Below are 22,092 nucleotides of genomic sequence, written 5' to 3' on the forward strand. Positions count from 1 at the left end.
TTTTAATTAATTAATGTTTATGTAAGGTATTGGTTGAAATGAAAAAGCTCACGAGCGGGATTCAAACCCACGACCTTCGGCTAAATACGCCGCTGCTCTACCACTTGAGCCATCGTGACTTAATATAATTTGTTCTAAATCGTTCATCTTGAAACTTCGAAATGCGATTTCATCTTTAGTACATGGTAACGTCTCTGAGGGAGCACGATCCTTTCCTAGGTTTCGAATCTTTGTTCAATTTTGTTTCTTAAAGAGTATTCAGATTATTTCGAAAGGATGGCACAGATATTTTAAATGAATTGAAATCTGAATAATCTCTGGTTTTCCCTTGAGGAAATGGTTTTCCCTTTAATGCCATTTTCACCGGCAAGGGATTTTATACATTCCACGAAAGGCTATTACGTCACTAAATTTTTAAGCAAGCACATTTAATACAAACTCAATTAAGATTTAAAGATTACTTTCCCTTACCTTTGATCACTGCGAGCTAAACAGGTAAAGGAGCTTAAATAAATAAATCTCTTTTTATTGAATTGTATTTTAAAGTAATATACCCTTAATTTCGAAACAGTTTCTATTTGACTAGAAGGGTGTATATGTACACATCTAGACACCGTTTTCCTTTGTCCATATACATATGTATATACAACGAACCCAAAATACATAATATATACACGTAATTACAACACTCACACTGGCACTTTTTTTTCCTATTTATATACATAAATATTCATTTAACAACTTTAAACTTTATCAGATAAACAAGAGAACGCGTCTAAAACAACCAGATTTTGTTCCCAAATAAACAAATTTTTATATTTTGTCAATTCAAAAAGGAAAAACGGGATAAATTCGTTTCTAATCAAAATTCGCAAAGAAATATTGATAATAAAAAAATAGGTGACAAAAGTTTACATCACAGCATTCAACAATACAAAAATAGTTATTACCCAATATTACTTTATAACTTTTTTTTTACAAACTGGACCGGACTTTAAATTTTGAATTAATCGATATTATTTTCACAAATTAAACACTTAACTTTTTTTGGCATATCTTAGGTAACTAACTGTTTTCTCAACTTGAAAATTATATCAACAGATTCGGCGGAACAATCGTGTTTTAAGATTAAAAAGCTCCCCGGTCGAAGTCAATTCACAAGAAGAAAATGGGGTTTACATGCTTACGTATAATATTGTTTAGAAATTTATATTTCGGCGTCATTAATGCGAAGATAAATGCGATTAACCAATTTTATACATTTTTAATTAATAAATTTAACTTAAAAAAAGACACAAATAAAAAGAGAAAATTAAATCGGCTTCATGTTTCCTAAATGTTAAAAACGTTAAAGCACGAAATCGACAGCAACCTTCTGAATAATAAAATATGACTTATAGGATTGTTAAAAACCTCTTTAAAACACAACCGGTGTTTTTGGAATAAAAGGTTTAAATATAATCTGGTTAGATAAATGAGCTTAAGTACTTCGATTCACTCCAGTGGCCGAAGGGAATCGAGCGAAGACCAGTGGAACGATTGTCAGCTAGTTAAAACATTTTCTTCATTCCAGGCACCGTTGTGCTTTTATTCACGTGCTTTAACGTACAAAACGGAACAAGAAGAAAAAAATAATAAATACATCGGCGGACGAACTTCAATGTGTGTTTTTAGATCTTCACTTTAAAAATTCGTGCGCGGTTTCACGAAATTATTTTTCAAATTGTCTCATTTAACAAAAAAATGATCGGGAGAGATAAAGAAATGAAGGGCCACATTTCCTAAATTTCAAATTCTTACAAAATAATTGATTCATATAAAAAAAGAGTCCGTCACATCCAGGGTAATTGACCGATTGTGACATAGGCACGGTTAAATCGATTTGCAGAAAAAAATACTCTCTCCGTTTAAGTCTTATCAAGATGACCAGAGTCGGCGGGAAAGGGCGAAGCGATGACAATTTTAAGTACTCGGATTAATCAAAATTTCAAAACGGTGGAAAATTGTTGCGAGGCGTAGTCGGAAAGGTGGAAGACGACTGTCCGCTTCGCCCTGCCGCCTGCCAGGTCAGTTTTTCCCCGAGGAGCCGGGCATCTCGACGACGATGCTCTGCGGAAGTTCCGAGTCGTTGGAGGAACTCTTCGAAAGGCAGTCTCTGACGGCTTGGAGGATGATGTTCACCCTGCGGTCCATGGCGGCGAAGTGGGGCTCCCAAAGGACCGGGTTCACCGGGTCGACTGACATCGAATCCCGCATCAGCTCGCTCAATTTCTTCTCTCCGTTGTGGAATCTGAAACGAAACGCTTTTTAATTAACCCAAAGCATGTAAAAGATGAAGAGATTTTAATTTCAATGGCCCAAATTTGGCGAAAATGACACGGGAAACATTTATAGGACGATTATCACCGCGCTTACGTACGACGATGCACCTTCCAAACCTGAGGGTATCTAATTGTTGTTAAAACAAAATCTAATTTTGGTGATATTTAAGCTAAAGAAAACAAAATAGCCGTATTTCTAAACTTTCAAAATTGAAAATCTATCTTTCGCTTTTAGATTTGTCGAAATGTCAGTACTCATGAAAAGCTGAAAGGTTAAATTACGTTCAATTTATAATGTCCTCGAAACCGCGACAGACGCATGTCAGTTCATTGAAGGATTCAATGCTCGCTCTTGCTTTTGCCTTATATTATTCAAAACTGCATGACCTTGCATTTTCCCTTGCGCGGGTTTCAATATAATGCTGAAATGTGCTTCCACGTGTTAATGTTGCTATCTAATCAAATTAATTAAAAAAAAATTAAATCGACGTCAATGTAAAATATTAAAACTATTTTATTATTTTATTGAACCGATATAATTTTATTTACGACATAAAAATAAAATACGTTTATTTAATTAGTTAATTTTTTATATATAATATATAAATTTATGTATTAATATTATATATATTTTATATAGTTATATATTAATTTATATATTAATTAATTAATTAATTAATTTAAAGTGAATCATAAAATGACGGCTAAAAATGTATTAAAAAAGGATGAAAAATGCACTGAACCTAGAAATGTACAAACACAACACATTCTACATGAAAAATTGGATTGAATACACAAATCAATAAAACTCTTCAAACATTATTTATACATTTTCAATTAATTATTCTTTTTATGTAAGTTCTTGGTTGAGATGAAAAAGCTAGTGTCACGAGCGGGATTCGAACCCACGACCGTCTCAAGCTCTAACCACTTGACCTATCGTGTTTCCTCACACACGGACACAAGCTCCCCCTCTCAACCTACCTTTCGAATTTTCCCTCCTTTTTGACATTTTTCAATGTAGGTTTTTTAATGTAGACTGCAATAAAAATATAGTAATAGCTATTCAAGTTTATCAATACCCAAAAATTTCTAAAGACCCATATTTTTCAAGTAAACAAGATCATAAAATTTTCTGATTTTTGAGAAGTCGTTATTGGAATATCTGATTCAAACAACTATAATTCCAAAACAATATAAAAATGTATGTTTATATTGTTTATTTAATAAACCTAATTTTTTAAAACTTTTGTTTATATTTAATATTAATAGTCGGAAACCAACCTACAACCTTTCGAATTATACTCTTTTTTGCGATTTTCCCCCACGACCCATTCGGCTAAAGAGGGATTATTTGAAAGGTTATGATGGGGATTTGATGTCCGAGTGTATCGAAATCACGATAGCTCAAATGGTTAGAGCAGCGGCGAATTGAGCCGAACGTCTGGGTTCGAATCCCGCTCGTGACTCTTTTTCATCTCAATCAAGGGATAGGGATAAAAGAGGCGGCCACAAGGCCTCGGCTCCTCGACCTGAATAGATCTACTTTGCTCATATCAACTAAGACCTTACGAGAAAAGAATAATTAATTGAAAGAAGTAATTTGGTCAATTAGACCAAACATAAATAGATTATTAACACAATTTACATCATAGAAACTGAAAAGATAAATGACTGAAAATTACCTAGTGGATCAAATCAAAAACCCAGACTTAATCCATCAAAGATGACCATTGATAAAAACAAATCTACACACTCCTTTTATTTTTGAACTTATTTTTTTCACCGCTGATCGAAAAAAGAAAAAGAAAAAGGCTGGTCATGTCCGGCACCTCGCATATTAATTTTGTACCTTGAAATCAAAGCTACTTGCTGTGAATCGATTTTTTCGCTATTTCTTCGTTGTGGAGGAGAAGGTTTCCCTTTATTAAGTAAATTTTAGAGAATTAAACGTAGAATGTTCGTACAGGTGCCAGCTATTATTCATCCCTAAACAGCAAGATAAGGTGTCTTTTAGGGTAAGGGATGAAATCTCCGGCACTAAAAGCAAATATTTGCAGAAAGATAAGAATTGTAATGCGTCCCTAAAGGGTTTTATTTGTACAAATCCCATAATGGACAGTGTGTCCTACCTGGAGTAATGCTCCTCGAATATTTACAACGTGGGGGAAGCAAGGAGCTTCCAGAGTCGGAATCGAAGGGACGCACCCGATAAAGCGGACGGCCGCGGACTCAAGGCGGTTTTACGACCAAGATAAACTCCTGAGATATTGGAGAATGCGTTGTAAATTATATACCAAGAAGGTTTTATAGAAGGAACTGGTTTTTGGCCTCGCTCCTCTATTTTTTTATCCAAAAGTTCGAGAATCCGATAAAGTTAACGCCCTTTGAATTAATCGTTAAATTTGCAACGTTTGAACGACTAGCAACCTAAAATAGTTTAAAGATTCTTTGTTATGCAGATCATTAACAGTTGGTTGAATTATTTAAAATAGAAAGTGACAACCCTTCGGGGCGAAAGTTCAATAGTGTAAGATGTACTTTTTATACAAGCGATTAAATAATAAATTAATCGCTTTTCTCTTCCTTATTTACCCCCAAAGAGGTCATGAACGCCATAAAAAAAGCTCCCAGCCAAGACTTCTTAGTCCAACAGCACCTTCCCCGTAAAGGTGTTCCTGACATAAATTTATATTGCCATCTTTCGTCCAACCTACTTCCCATAGAAATGTAAGCAACCGCCAACATGATCGCCAATCCAGGAAAAAAGGAAAGATGACATAAACAGTCTTTCTACCAAAGCTCATGTTACACTTGGTTGTCTTTTCTCTCTTTTATCACTTTTTTTCTATTCTTCTCTCTTTCTTCTCTAAACTGCATATATATTTGTAAACCAATGACTTCTGGCAGACGGATCGGATGATCCATATCCATAATGCTTTTGTTCTGTTACACTTGGTCGAGGAGAAGAAAGTCTGCCTAGGACTGTTCATAGACACTTAAAAGGCATTTAACATAGAGTGGCACCCAGGCTTATGAGGCTTAAAACTGAAGCCCCATCTTTACCACCGCACATTTCAATCTTATCTTAGGAAACGAAAATATTCAGTGCGCTATAGAGAAGCCTATTCTCAGTCTTTGGAAATTAAATCGGGAGTACTTCAAGGCAGTTCTCTGTCTTCTATTTTCAAGAAATTTCCCAACAAATACGCGTTTACAAACAACCCATTTTACTGATCATGTCGCCATATTGTCAAAACAAGATACCAGGGAAGAAGCACATTCCGTGCTACAGGAATTCGCGAACAGCGTCAGCAATTAAAAGTAAAATTGAACCCAACGAAGTTACAATTAGTCCAATTAACTTACCGTCGCCTCGTGTCAAATGAAACAATTTTGTTCCAGTGAGAACTCGCATCTACAATATCGGTGCGATATCTACGGTTACACCCACATCGACTTACGCACTGAAACATTTCCTCGTCAGTAAAACCATTCCTCTCCTCGAGAAGCATCTCTCATTTACATAATGATCATGAAAACTATCTTGCAATACGTTTGCACCTTGTAGTCATTGGCATCTGATTCATAAGTTGTTTTTTTTGCCTTATGATCTTTGCATATTAGCCATGACGAATCCTTATATATGTTGTTTCAAATTGGGGGTTATCGGGAAAAAAGAGCCAGAGGAGACCGTGGGAATCGAACCCACGACCGCGGCGTGAGAGTCTCTCATGCTAACCACTCGGCTACCGCGTATATTTTTATATATATTTTTATGTATTAATCCAAGTTTCACGAGTTTTAACGTTTAATAATTGAGTCTTTGTCTAACAAAACAATAAAAAATGGAAATTGCTAATGAAAATGAAAAAAAAAAATAATAAAGACGAACAGATAAGATTTGTTTTAATGTTATTTTAGATTTTTAATTAACATTTCAATATCGCGTATTTCCTCCTCTTGCCTTAATTATATCTCGAAGAAACCTCGGCATATTTTCTACAATATGGAAATGTCTCTTTGCTGGAGGTTAACCCTTTCTTCACGAAGAATCCTTTCATGATCGTGGGGTGTATCAGGAAGTGATGGACGTGCTCTTATTCGTCTTTTAAGAATTCCCATGAATGTTCGAATAGGTTCAACTCTGGAGAACTGGCTGGCCAGGCTAAGACCCTAAAGTTATGCTGTTGATGGTAGGTTGTACTATGCGAGCGACACGTGGACGGGCATTATCGTGCATTAGAATAGGTTGTCGCTGATTTAATCGATGATAGGCAACGCATGATGTTCAAAAATTTCATTCACATAGCGAGTGATCGTCAAAGACCATCCACGAACACATACAACTCTGGTAGCTCTTCATTGAAATTCTCGTCCATCGCTGAGCTAAGTTGAAAAGGTTGGCTCTGGAAAAAATTACAGGCTTCGTACCTTTCATTTATTACCACACTCTTTCACGCTCATCTGGAGATCTAGAGCAAATCTACATTCATCTGTAAAACGTACACCCGACCAATCCAAAGACCATGGTTGTGTTCTCGAGCAAATGCCATGGAATTCTGTACGTTCTGATCAATTATGGTCCTCTTACGGGGCGAAAAGCCATCAGTCCATACTGATTTAATCTTCTTCAAAAGTGCATTCAAAAATTTGGACACTCGAACTTCCTGGAGCTGATGAAAAGCTTGAACAATAAGGTGCCGGTTTCGCCAATTTCTCAAAGTCAAAAAATGATCATCCCGTGGTTCTGTTATCCTAGGGCGTCCAGAACCGGGCTTTCTATGGTAGGAGCCAGTTTCTCGGAAAGTCTAACGGCGTCTCGCAGAGTTTCGTAGGGAACTCCGATGGCAATAGCCGCAATGAAACGTCCATCATCAATAAGTGCCACACCACGCGCGACATCCTCAGCACTAAGTGGCATTTTTAAGTTTAAAAAGAGAAATTAATCAAACAAAGACGAAAACTAAACAGTTTATTTCTTCAGAATTCGATTGAGACTGAACAAACATTTTAAATTCCGTAAGATGTAAAACATTGAAAACTCCTTCATCCTTATTTTAGATTAAGGATTAAGCTCGATTACCCATAATTGATATTCCCAATATAAAACACAGATAAACATCATAATAAACATAGCATTAGTTCCAGCAGCTTAATCATTAAGGCATTCTGTGCGCAATTCACAGTTATTGCGGTGTCTTTTTTGTAAGATACCATTTATCGAATTAAGTAGGTATTTATGAATAAAAACAATGAGACAACAATTATTGGGCAGAATTTTCTTTTATCGAGAAAATAAAAAAATCAATTTGGTGGAACGTTTTGCCTGTCAGTGTATTTAGTGTACGATCACAACTGTAATGTGCATTTCTCAATAAAGTTTAAAAAATACCAAAAAACTAATTAAATAAAATCATCAAATAATTTGAAGTGACGGCTGAAATAAATCCCGATCTGCGTAATTTCACTTGTTCGTTTGTCAGACGTGGCACTTCGCCGTATTTTGAGGTCGATCACTGCACTTCGTAGAACAAATAATTGTAGGTTTACACAATTATTGTGTAAAATAAAAATAAAAATATACGCCTAATTTACCTATTATAAGTTAAAAACATGAGTTTCGGAGTGTAAATGTAAAAAAATATACATTTGTAAAAGTCGTATTGAGAAAGTAAGAGCAGTAACAATAAGGGAGAAACAATAAATCACAAGCGGCACCTTAAAATGTAAGAGACCTGGAGTTGGTACAAAACCAGACAATGCAAATTGTGTCAAAATGTATTTTGAATGTTGTCGGAGGTTAACGCGGGACGGGATGCCGTCGACAAAAGTGAGAGTCCCTTCCCCAGCCGAGACGGACGGCCTTCTATTGAAAAGATCCATCAATGTTGTATCAGGTCTAATGGTCGGCGGCTTTGAACGGCTCTGAATTATGTATCGTCCCTCGAGGAGGAAGCTAATTGAAATCCTGCCTCCCTACTTGTTTCTACTCTACAGTCTACACTCATACGATCATAGCCGACCGTCTCATGTTAGACGATCCTATGGTTACCAGACTGCGATGATCCAGCATCGTAATCATTAAGGCATTCTGTGCGTAATTCACAGTTATTGCGGTGTCTTTTTTGTAAGATACCATTTATCGAATTAAATAGATAGCATTATATCGAAACGCTCTCACCAGAAACAAATCAATACAATCTAACTGTTCAGTTTGGACATGTAGATCGTTTCCCTGTATGACCTCGATTTGTAAACGTTTTGCTTATTTTCCATCCATACCTGCCACTCGTTTCTATATTACATAGATTAAGGCCGTATAACATGTTATTCAACGTAAGCTTTTTCACAATATATTTCCCAGGTTTAGTACACCCCACAACCAAGAGGACGATATAATATTGAGCAGTCCTTTCGGCAGATATACATTAGGAAGATTCAGTCGTTTAGTGTGTCAGAAATGGACAGAGTCAGGACTGGGGCAAATGCAAAAATGTTTTAATGCATACGGCACATTACGAGGGAAGATGAGGTCAATTACATCGGAAAACAAGGTGCGGGACCATTCCCATTAAAGCGTCGACGCGGCTTGTAACTTCTAATACGGTTTGCACGTACAAAAATACAATTTTATGGAAAGGGCAAAACCATTAACCCAGTAATGTACACGCAGCGATTCCAATTTTACGCAACATCGTTTTTACTATGGTATTTTGATACACACAGATAACATCAAATCTTGATAAATTCGTCGTATAGCAAATTTAGAGATGTTTAGGCGTTTTATAAAGGGTGTCATTTTTAGATGGCCTGGATGAATTTCTCTTAAACCAATGACGCTATCAAAAAAACAAAAAAGACATTTTTAATATTTTTTAATCTAGTTGCAAATTTTTACTTTTTTTGGAGAAAAAATATACAGGGTATCTCAGACCCAGTTCAACTTCAACATTTCAAACACGACCCTATACATCCTGACACATCATTTTAAAGGTTTTTTCACGTAGAAAACAATGTTTGGATTTTACATTGGTCAAAACATGACAAAGTTAAGACAAAGAGTTTGAAAAATAATGCATTTCGTTTGTTTCGTTGTTAATTCCAATAATTTGCTTCTTCACTAAAGTAAACGAATGACACGATAGCTCAAGTGCTTAGAGCAGCGGCGTATTGAGCCAAAGTTCTTGGGTTCGAATCCCGTTCGTGACACTAGCTTTTTCGGTAGGACTTTTAAAAATAACTTCAGCATGTGACTCATCAAACTGACTGTCCGGTATTCCTTACAACTTTTTGCATTAGGTTTCTTTGGGAGTGGTATAAAAGTGTATTTTGTACTCCCCTGACTTACAATTTTAAGCCGTATCGCTCTCAACTTGTCCAGGGCTTCGGGACCCTGATATGTCTAACGTTTCTTGCACAAATGTCGATTTGGGAGGCCGAAGAAAGAAGTTCTTCCATACATCCTATTGACTGACGAATCCAAGTTCACCTCTAATGGCTAAACCGTTCGAATTTTCGAACGTGGGGAGAGGAAGCCTCGAGAATTTTGTACTCTTGTCATCATCAGGTGGTTAACAGTATCAACGTTTTGTTTGGGCTTCTCGGAAATAAATTAATTGGGCCTTATTTTTACGAAAATACTTTCGTAAAAATGAAACTAATTGAATGATGAAAATAATTTCGTAATAATAATGCTCAGTCCTTTAATTTTTTTAGGGAGGTTTTACCAACACTATTAGGTGGTTTTCCTCTGCAACAACGACAAAGAATGAACTTGATGGCTGCCCCACACACAATGCTTTGCGGGTGAAACGATATTTGAATCATCACTTCCGAGATAGGTGGATGGGACCTCATGGCCCGATCTGTCGGCCTCTTCGCTCACCCTATTTAACTCCTCTTGACTCTTTTCTGTGAGGCCATTTAAAAAACAGTGTCTACGTTATCATAACCCAGCAACTTCAGTTGAAGAAATGCGGCAAAGGATAGAAAATGTTTGACAATCCATCTTCCCTGACTCCATCGTTCTGAGCACCGGTGAAGGGTGGTTAAAAGAGCAAATATTTGCATATTTACGTTAAGTAGGCAACAAAGAAATAAACGAAATGTGTTTTTCCCCTCAAACTTTATCATTTTTTGACCAATTTAAAATCCGATTGCATCATTGTTTTAAGGTTACAAAATCCTTTAAAATGGGGTTTCAGGATGTGTCGGGTCGTATTTGAAATTTTGAAGTTGAACTCGGCCTGAGGTACCCTGTATAATTTCTCTCTAAAAAAGGTAAACATATGAAAATGGACTAAAAAATTAAACACATATTTTTTTAATAGAATCATTGCTTTTAAGAGAAATTTAGCCGGGCCATCAAGAAAGAACACCCTGTATATTTAATTATATCAATTATTTTCTGATTTCTTACTATAATTCGTATCAATAGATCTTATACCTTCTTATGTTTTTTACATTAAATACATTAAATAAAAGGTGGTGCAGTTTTCGATTTACCATAGGAAAAACACTGCATCACACAGACTATCTAGCCATACCCATAGTTGAAGTGTATATCGATACGTCCGTTGTGCAGAGTCTTGAGATTAATAAAAGTCATATTTATGCCAGTGAACTTTTGATTTTTTTTCTCTCCACCAACGGTACGAAATATAACACCATCACCCCCCTCTTATTAACGCCAATAAATACATCCACTCTAAACACACGCCAGGATGTGTACAAAACTATCAGTTTTGTATACAATAAAAAACGTTGATGGTTTCAGTGAACCCAGATACTAGCATATCCATATCCAAGCCCACTCCACACTCTCACTCATTCTTAAATACATTCATTCCTATTTACATAACATTCATTCAGCTAGGGTGGTGAGAACTTGATAATTAATATAATTGAGAATCGATAGGTACTCAATATTCCCCCATCGGCCCTCTCACACTTCACATTTCGCTAATAAATATATTCTGTCTCACTATACACAAAGAAACACAAGACACGAGATATCTATAAATGTACAACACAATGGGTATACGGTAAAAAAAACTTTCTTACTTTTTAAAATGGGAACAAGTTCCCTAAATACTCGCCTTACTCAAGCACAATCTTCTCATATCGGGAGGCACAGCTACAGGGTCGCTATATAGGGCCAAGGAGTTAGTAAAGTCAATTAGATGGGACACAGAGAGCAACCTTTTTCTTCCTGTTGTTGGGGTGATGAATGTGGTTACCGATTATTTATTTTGATATGACCATGATATAAATCACATAGGCTATCAACAAAAGATGTTGCAACGCTGAACAGGAGCGAGGATTGGCGTACCAAAACCATAGGCAACGACCAGATTACATCTTAATATTGCTTCATCTACGCAACTTTCTCCTGACTGGAGTGATGGATGAAAACAATGCCATGGATTCAAATTCAATATTACAAACCCACAGCCCATGTTTTCATTCAATGTTTACAAACAAATCTCTTTTACTAAAATTACACCATGCTATTTAATCGTGTGGTGATGAGTTTTATTTAAAAAAATTAAAGAAATAGCACCAAAATCCATTTAAAAAGAGATGCATAATTTTTCCTATGGCGAGTCGAATAATGCATCAAACTGTATGTAAGCATATACATACTAACTTTTTTATTATTTTATCAGCTTATGCTTAATTATATATAAATACTCAATTAATTATACACAATTCTTTCGAAATGAAAAATTTGTGTCACAGGCGGGATTCGAACCCACGACTTTCGGCTAAATACGCCGCTGCTCCACCACTTTAGCTACCGTGACTACAAATACATCTTAATAAACCTTTAGAAAGTCGGATTTGTCTTGTAAAAAACATACTTACGCGAGAAGTCTTTTCAAGGTCGAATCCCTGATGAGGCAACATTGGAGAAGAGGAGCGAGAATCGACAGCTCGTCGTGGTAAGGCCTTCCGAAACCCCGGCCATGGTCCAAATGCAATGGGTAGGTGTCGTTTCCGAACACCTTGAATGTCTCGTAGTGGTGCCGGTCCATGTTCCCCGTTAGAAAATCCAGGACTGACATGTCCATCAGGTCCAGCAGGCGACGGCCGGTGTTGTACGGCGCGAGACCTTTTACAAGGTTGCAGTAATCAGACTCTGGAAGTAAACACTGTTTCAAAAGCGGTCTTTAACGAAGATCGATTTGGGTTGACAGGTCATTCAACGTTAATATGCATAGGAGAGAGTCAAAATTCATTCTGGCAAACAACCTTCCGTCTAACAATATACATTTTTAGTTTATATAGTACAAGTTCTATAAAAAGAAATGATATATGGAACCTATGAAAACACACAGTACATTTTATATATAAGATACGGTTTTTTTCTTCACTCCACGCCGTGTAGAAACAGTATATGTATGTCTAATATACGAGTTGTAAATATTTGAAACACGTCGTTCAGGGCTCTGGATTTCAGTAGGAAGGTTTGAACATGTTGTTTGATTTGTCAATATATTGCATTACCAAAGATACATCCTAGAATACAAACTCTCTCGCTGTGTTTAGCATTCGAATTAATTTAATATTTGCGCTATTACTACTAATATTTGTAAAACCTTTAACAAAAAGACACGTCATTTCCCTCGATTTGATGGAAAAACAGATCAGTTGAGAGATATTTCAAAATTGGTCGTGATTAAACGCATTCTTTTTTGTGTGTGGTGTTTAGTGACCGTTAGTTGATGATTATTTGGAGATTGTGAGATGCGGTCTGGTGTGACGTAGGTTTAGAAAAACATTTTCTTTATCGTACCAACGTTTCGATCTTTAGTGAGATCATCTTCAGGACATGAGATTTTTAAACATTGTTTAAATTATACAGATTCATATTTTGATTGTATAAATTCAATTTTTTCCACATTCTACGTGTATTTGTATAATTAAAACAATGCTTATAAAGCCCAGGCCCTAAAGATGATCTCAATAAAGATCGAAACGTCGGCATGATAAAGAAAATATTTTTCAAAACCTACGTCACACCAGACCGCATCTCACGATCTCCAAATAATCATTAAACGCACTTTTTATATTTAATTATCAAAAATTATAATAATTTCAGAAATCGTGCTTTTTAAGGTCAGAATATCATGTTGAAAGTGATTAACCAATGAACAATGAAGAAATATGATTTGATTTTATTTTTTAATAGCAAGTAATTTAAATCATTGTCAATTATATTAATTATATATTTTTTTTTAACGAGGGTTCGCCATAGCAGAGGTCATATCAACCCTCAGGGTGCCGGTGTTTTTGAAAAAAAGCTCATTTGTAAGGTAAAGGTCCTGGGTTCGAATCCAGCGGCCCTGCATTCGAACCCGGGACCTTTACCTTACAGTGATGAGCGCCGTATCAACGCCTAAACCGTTGCGGCCTCCGACGCCCCTTTAGTGTGTTTTGTATAATGAATGGAGGTATAGATTGGTTTTTGGCATCTAGTAGATTTGACAGTTAGGTGCATAAATGATAATCACCTTGCTCCCATTGTGCTTTTCTTCTTTTATGATAAGAACGCCTCCAAGGGTGTTTCCATACTTTTCTCGCGCCGATATTCTTCGGAGGGAGGTAGGCGGCGAAAGAGCCTTCGAGGGTGTCCGGGTTACCACAAATCGCGTGGCTTGTATCGCAGTAGTAAGAGCACTTTCCGTGAAAACACCTGCAATTGACGGAATAATTTTTTAGTGAAATTTGTGGAATTAGATAAAAGTACTCACATGTTGTTAGAAGGGGAGATGAACCACGTTCTAAGCAGCTCTTCATCCGCAATCTGATAAATTTCAGTCGTTATATTTAGCGTCCGTCCAGTCACTGGCATCGCTCTTCTGAATCCCAGCAACCTGTAAATTCGATTATACAGAAATTTATTTACGGAAAATACATAAGAATAGTTATTTCTTAATTATAATCAAGGAAAAAACTTGACAGCATTCATTTTGTGCCTCGAGCGAAACTTACAGGTCCTCGATTCTCTTCCGAAAATCTGTATGGACAGTAAATCCTAATCCTTAGGGAATTAAGAAACTAAGACCTATACGAAGGAGCATTGAGCGTAAGTGAACGGAAGTGAGACTTTATTCACAGAACGCAATTATGAATATGACTTAAAAGGGGTTGAATTTTAACGTTAATTATCTGTTGGACATTATAATCCTTTTAGCCATTTTTTAATTATAGCCGTTTCAATCAAATGAGGGGTCAAAAATCGATAAATTTAAATTGAAACAAAACTTTTTATTGAGGGGTTTTCTAGAGGTGCTAAACGAAATTTCACATTTTCACATAGTTTCACGAAAACAAATGTATAACTTGTTTGCTTGAACAATATTTTGTTTTTAGAAAATTTTTGATTATTGACAAACTTTGAAGCTTTTGCTATACTTTTATTGCAAGGTACATAAAAAATTTACATGTTGATTTGTAAAATGATAAATTCACATTTTGATTTGAGCAAGTAGAAAGGAGAAATAAACGAAAAATATTAACTTAGTTTGCTTGAAAAATATTTGGTTTTTAGAAAATTTTTGATTATTGATGAACTCTGAAGCTTTTTACTATACTTTAATTGCAAGCTCCTTAAAAAATACTGTAAAGGGATAAATTCACACGTTGATTTGAGCAAGTAGGAAGGGGAAATAAACGAAAAATTGGAACTTAGTTTGTTTGAAAAATATTTGGTTTTTAGAAATTTTTTTTATTGATAAACTTTGAAGCTTTTACTATATTTATACTGCAAGCTCCATAAAAAATGTTGTAAAATGATAAATTCAATGTGTGGTGTTTAGTGACCGTTAGTCAATGATTATTCGGAGATCGTGAGATGTGGTCTGGTGTGACGTAGGTTTTACAAAAACATTTTCTTTATCATGCCAACGTTTCGATCTTTATGGAGATCATCTTCAGGGCTCAAAGTGTTTCCGTGTAGATGTGTCATTCTTGTGTCACACGACACACACAAAAAAAACCCACAAAAAACAAACACTTTGAGCCCTGAAGATGATCTCTATAAAGATCGAAACGTTGGCATGATAAAGAAAATGTTTTTCTAAAACCTGCATCTCACGATCTCCTAATGATAAATTCACTTTTTGATTTGATCAAGTGGAAAGGAGCAATAAACGAAAAATTTCAACTTTCAATATTTTTTGGCAAAACCATGGCCAATTCACAAGAAGTGGCGTCGGATATTTTAAAGTGTAAAAATTACCAAAAAATAGTTTGGTCCAAATCCGTGATCCAATAAACTGGTCGTCCCCTTGTTACACCTGGACGATGGAGCAGTGAGCTTAAGTTAAATGAAGTGGGACTTTATTCACAGAACGCAGTAATGAATATGACTTAGTACTTATTAATCTGCACATTTGTTGTGGGTATAATTTATTCCAGCTTGTTCTATCAAATTTTTGTAAATTTTGGCGCAGTAAAAGGAATGTAAAACGTGACGATTGGGTAAAATAGTTTTGGTTTGGGCAATCTGACGGTATTTAATTCCCATTACCGATCGTCTCTCTGGGGTGAAGATTTTCACCAATCCAATCCTCCTTATAATCAGCTAATTGGAAGTACAGATAGTTTTTAAAATACCAATGGGCTGTTAATCGTATGGAAACACTCCAAACTTTGAAATTAACCGATGTCCGATGACGATCAGGGAAATAATATACACTCAAGGCCTGAAATATTTGGATTGGTAATTGATCTATTAGCTATGAAAGGAATCTGCGAAAAAACGGTACATCGATGATTTAATTATGGTAAAACCAAACATAATTGTATTTATCCGTTGATTGTACGAAATTACTTTTTTGACTGAATGGCAAGGAGAACGGTATTTGGCTCGAACGATGTAGAAACAAAGACGAACCATTGTTTCAAAGGCTTCAAATTGTAGAAAATGAATGTAGAAAAGGGAGGAGAAATTTCGGCCACTTGTGTATCGAGAAGGGCCATTTCTTTACCGGTGAACAAAATTCAGGAGAGGGCCCGGCTAAAAGCCGCTTTAGTATTGAATTCGTACTTTTGGGTCGAGTTTTCTTTCCTCATTCACCGACTTGTTTTCACTTTCAAAACGGAGAAAGCTCCATTAAGCCGAGGAAGACAAACAGAAGGAGTTTGGGAAATTTAAATGGTTCCCTCGAACCTGCAGAGGAAAACTTATCAGCCATCTCTGGGCCGAGACCACTTGGCAGGCCTCTTGGATTTCTGGAGTTTTATTGACTTGGGTAATCCTAAGCGTTTGGTCCCACTTACCTTTTAGAGAGGCCAAAGGACAAACAGGGCTGTTTTTTACGACTGCTTAAATATTAATGAGTTTAACACAGCCCAGGCGCTAAATTCTTCCGAACGTCGCGATCAGTGAAACACGTCATCTTCCAAGACAATGTTTTTACTTCTACTATACCGTACAACTTTTATCTTCCATAAACTTTTTCAAAACCATCCCTAAAGTTATATTGTTTTCGTAAAATATCCTAGTGTCATTGAGTGTTTATGTTTTTAAAACAGTTTTCGTAACTATCGAGATGTACAAATTGTACGCTGTGGAATGGGTAAATGGCAATATTAGAAAAAATTCGTCTTTTGAAAATATTTTTAAAAATTAAAATCTGACAATGTCGCAAACGTGGCATAGGTGTTTTCGACCTATCAGGGAGTCAGAATCAAGGAGAATTTATCAGTGATTCAGCTCTGACTGTAAATTCCGGTTAACGAGCGATCTGGGGCTGGAGTTGGCTTGGTAACTGGTTCCTCTCCTCCTGGGATGTGTGCGATCCCACCGGGGAGCTCGTCGAACCTTCTAAAGTCTGACGAGCCTCTTAGCAGCACTTGGCTAACTACCAGTCCATTAGGGAAGAATCAGATTATCCCAGTGTTACTTATAACCGACCAGACCACCGCACATCGCCATGGGAAAAAAAGGGAGAAAAGCCCTATTCTAATTGTACGGTCTTCGGATGGCACGGGTCCCAGTCTAATTTCATGAATTCTTAACATTTTAAGATTTATATTAAGATTTATTTATTGTCCATTATTTTTACATTCTTTTAAATTCTACTATTGATATATTTATATTTTGTTTTATTTTTTATTGGGTTGTCCGGAAAATAATGCAGGATTTTGGTATTAAACAAAAAAAAAGAAACTAGTTACTTTAAAGCAATGTTCTTTAATCATACTCTCAATACATTTCTCCCAACGTGTTGGTAACTTATTAATTCCGTCTGAGTAGAATTCAGAATTTTTAGAATTGATAAAGTCAATAAATGCATTTTCCAGTTCCGTTTGATTTTTGAATATTATGTGTTGTAAGTAGTGGTCCAGGTGTCTAAAAAAATGGTAGTCAGTAGGCGAGAGGTCCGGAGAGTAGGGTGGGTGAGGCAAAGTTTCATAGCCAAGCTCCAATAATTTTTGTGACGTTACACGTGACACATGTGGTCGAGCGTTGTCATGCAACAAAATGGGCCCTTTCCGATTGACCAAAGAGGGCTTCATTACTGCCAATTTCTGATGCATGGTATTAATTTGGTTACAGTATGATTCAGCATTGATGGTTTCGCCAGGATTTAAGAAGCTGTAGTGTATTAAACCAAATGAAGCCCACCATACCGTAACCATTACCTTTTTTTGATGAGTTGGGGGCTTTGGAAAATGTATTGGAGCTTCTCCTTTGTCGAGCCACTGTCCAGAACGTCTAGTGTTATCGTAGAGAATCCACTTTTCGTCACATGTAACAATTCTGGCCAGAAATGGGTCATTTTTGTTTCGACAAAGAAGTGATGCACAAACATCAAAGCGCTGATTTTTTTGGCGATCGTTTAATGAGTGTGGAACCCAATTTTCGAGTTTTTTCACTTTTCCAATCGCCTTGAGGTGGTCAGCGACGGTCGTTTTACTGACTTTGAGTTGCTCTGCAAGTTCTCGAACAGTTGTTTTGGGGTTTTCTTCCACCACTGATCGCAGAACATCATCATTAAGAGAGGAAGGCCTTCCACGACCTTCTTCATCTTCAAGGCTGAAATCTCCCTCCCGAAATTTTTTAAACCACCTTTGCACAGTGCACTCATTAACACAACCCTCGCCCCAGACTTGGTTAATGTTTCTAGCCGTTTGGGCTCCGCTTCGGCCGAGTTTAAACTCGTAAAAGAAAATCGTACGAAATTCTCGCTTTGACATTATAAGGATGACTGAATTATTTCCAAGTAGCGGAATGCTACAGAGGTAAACAAACAATATCATTTGGAAGAGGATTAATAAGTGTTGACATTCATACAAATGAGTAATCCTGTAAACGTAAACAGAATATTTTATATAGATTTTTTTTAATGAAAACTTAAAATCCTGCATTATTTTCCGGACAACCCGATAATTTATATCATGTTTATTTTTAGTTTGACCATGCCAGATAGCATATGCTAGGTCCTTACTTGGAGTTGTGTGGCTAATATTTTATTAATTTTTATTATATTGTGTGGTGTTTAATGGTCGTTAGCTAATGATTATTTGGAGATCGTGAGATGCGGTCTGGTGTGACGTAGGTTTTAGAAAAACATTTTCTTTATCTTGCCACGTTTCGACCTTTATTGAGATCTTCTTCAGGGCCTGGGATTTATAAACATAGTTTAAATTGTACAAATACATGTAGGAGGTGANCTCCTACATGTATTTGTACAATTTAAACTATGTTTATAAATCCCAGGCCCTGAAGAAGATCTCAATAAAGGTCGAAACGTGGCAAGATAAAGAAAATTGATTTTTCTTATAAATTTGTAAATTCTTTTTCTATAGATACTTAAATTTACGTTTTGCAGAGTGTCTTATAGGTTGGAGAATAGTCCTTTAACAGTATAGTTTCTCTGTGATTTGGTGAATTTTGGCTAATATATTTTTTTAATCATCGGTAATTTGATTCTATATATAATTTCTCATGTAACACATTTGTTCTGAAGTAATTTACATTTTTCCCTGTAAAGGCCGGCCCTAGGTGAAAACGAGACAGCTAGATGAGAAAGAGAGCGTTTTGGTAGGTCGTTTATTAGGACAAAACTTCCCTTTCCAAATCTTTTCGAGGTTGCTGACGTTTGCCCGATTTACTTCCGATGTGGTTGACCCGCCTCATTTTCCTCCGAGCGAGGAAGAATGTATTCATAGAAATATGAAAAAGCTTTTATGTATAGACTCGATGGGCTGCCTGAAACCGTGTGACACGAATAATAGGACATTTTGTGCCCTTTATTCTAGGCTGACAAAAATGTAGCCCGATAATCCATTTCTGGCCGGCATCTGTACTTCAATATCTATACATTAGACGCAAAAAGTACCGTTGATGTTTCTTGTCGGCCGGATGACGGAGAATTTGTGGGGGTGGTGGCCAGAGAATGCAATTCATGACTTTTTCGTTTCGATTCAATGTTTCGAACTTACTGTAGTCCTTCATCAGGGAAAACATTCTAGAAGGGACAAAATACAAATAAAAAATTTTAAACGTCATTCGATAAAGTCCGGTACAGCCACTTATCATATAGAGATTGTGAAAAAGAACAGAAGTTGCAAGTTATTAATTCAAATGTAAAAAAAATAAATTAATAACGTTAAAAGGAGGCCTATGTTATTGTTTACATTTAAGTGATTAATAAAAGGTAGCAGGTGAAGCATTATATTTTATTAGTGATTATTTGGAGATCGTGAGATGCGGTCTGGTGTGACGTAGGTTTTAGAACAACATTTTCTTTATCGTGCCAACGTTTCGATCTTTATTGAGATCATCTTGAGGGCTTGGGATTTATAAACATAGTATAACTTATAAAAATGCACAATGACACATCTACAAAGAAAACAAACACTTTGAGTGAGTACAAATACTTTGATTTAGTCTAAAATTTCTAGCATTGTATAAAATCTTACTAGATCAAAGTATTTGTACACACTCAAAGTGTTGTTTTCTTTGTAGATGTGTCATTATGTATCAATAATATACATACATCACCACATCACGCAAAACATAAAAAAATCATTACGTTATTCACATCAAACATTTCTACACAGTCTAATTCTTCAACAGTGGTTCTTGCTTGATGATACTTATTTCCTTATATTTAATAACCACATGTAAATTTTTTACCGTATGAGCAAAGGCTCTGGCGTATCCGTTTCCGTTTTTTAAAGCCATTTTTGTGTTGTTGAACTCTTTTTTTTGTAATTTGCTTTGATTCACCAATATAAACTTGTCAGCAAAAGCATTATTTTATAGACCAAGTTAGAATCTTGTTCAATTTCTCTTTTGCCTTAGAGTCTGCTGTAGAAGGTACGGTAAAAGTTGTTGGTGGACCAAGCTTGGTGGGATATTGTTGACTGACCGGAACACCTCCGCGATTAAATTGTGTGACCACAGGGAAGGAGAAATATCTCATTGGTGGTGACGTGATGACCCTTTGATTAATCTAGTCCTAACTGCATCCGGTTATTCATTGAGCTTTAGGAAGCGCCCCAATTCGGTTGAATTCTTTCCGTGAAACTCCTTCCTGGAGAGATACAGACACCTGCGGATTAGCTTGAAAGTTGAATTCAGTTTATGGTGGGTGGGACGTTGTGATCAGAAATGTAAGATTCTCCAGTCTCTGTCTTTCTGGTACTAGTCCAACTTTAGAGTGCAGTTTTCATTTCTGATAATTTTGTATGCTCCCATTCTGTTTTTCTCTAGGATGAAATTTAAATCTGGATGAAATTCATTAAAAGAGCTCAAAACATCATCAAAACTTCCTCATTGATGATCAAGAATATGTTGTCAGCATATTTTTTGTATGAAAAAATATTTCATAATAATTTCACCGTCTACACTTTGTAGAATGATGTATAGAAATTTTTATTTCTTCTGGAATATTTTGCCTGATGAACTACAATGAGTCCGAAACAGACGAAAATAAAAAATCATGAACTGCTGTTGTTCATTGAAACGAATGTTCATTATCTGGCCGCCACCCTGATAAATCATACAACAATTATAGTTTGTAATAAAATGGGACGAAACGACACAAAACCTTCATCACTGCTAAAGCCATTATTAGTAAGCAAAAAGCAGGAAAATAAAGTAAACAAAAACCTGTCTAAATGAAATGTCGCAATCTCTGCGGTATGCCTCTCAAAGTCTGAGAAGTAGAAATGGTTCGGTAACGTTTGTTGTTCCCGAGGAAACCTGAAACAAAAAACGAAACATATTAATTTTTCATTAAACACTTTATCAGTTGATGGTTTTTTCGATTCGTATTCCGTTTTCAAAAAGAGAACGATTGTTAATAAGCCGATAGGAGAGGAAACGAATATTAAATAATTAACGAGCTGGCGGTAAAGCTCGACGCGTCGGATGTGATTTGTGCTCATGACATTTGTAAATTACCAAATTTGATTTTCAGGATTTAATGTTTCAAGTCGTACATCACATTAACGTCTGGTGAGATTTGACCACCTTCTAACTAATCCTTGTTTAATTCAAGTTTCACGAAATAACAGTTTAATTTAATAATTTGACAAGAAAGTTAATGGCGCAAGTTGTAAATTCGTCAGGATGATGGCCATGCCCTTCGCCCTACCTCGCTCTCGCCAATCTGTTTCGGCCAATTACTTCTAAACAGCTATGATACAAGCTTTGATTTATAATATTCTCGAAGGCATTGCGGTTAATTCGTTAATCTCGCAATTCCGCCCTTCACGTCAAATTCCCAAGTCCCTCACTCGT

At 36.2% G+C, this 22,092-nt stretch overlaps 1 protein-coding gene across 1 annotated transcript; it reads right to left on the reverse strand.

Moving 5' to 3' along the window:
* Positions 1–518: 518 nt before the first annotated feature.
* Positions 519–21,752, reverse strand: LOC112126118 (extracellular serine/threonine protein CG31145-like). Its single transcript, XM_024229868.1, has 5 exons — positions 21,460–21,752; positions 14,081–14,203; positions 13,841–14,022; positions 12,192–12,465; positions 519–2,290 (listed from the first exon to the last, which is right to left on the reverse strand). The coding sequence occupies exons 1-5, from the start codon at positions 21,735–21,737 to the stop codon at positions 2,068–2,070; spliced, it is 1,080 nt and encodes a 359-aa protein (XP_024085636.1). The 5' UTR covers positions 21,738–21,752; the 3' UTR covers positions 519–2,067.
* Between the last annotated feature and the right edge of the window lie 340 nt (positions 21,753–22,092).

The sequence above is a fragment of the Cimex lectularius genome, unplaced genomic scaffold (genome assembly GCF_000648675.2).
Source record: "Cimex lectularius strain Harlan isolate CLEC.00 unplaced genomic scaffold, Clec_2.1 scaffold532, whole genome shotgun sequence".
Classification (NCBI taxonomy): domain Eukaryota; kingdom Metazoa; phylum Arthropoda; class Insecta; order Hemiptera; family Cimicidae; genus Cimex; species Cimex lectularius.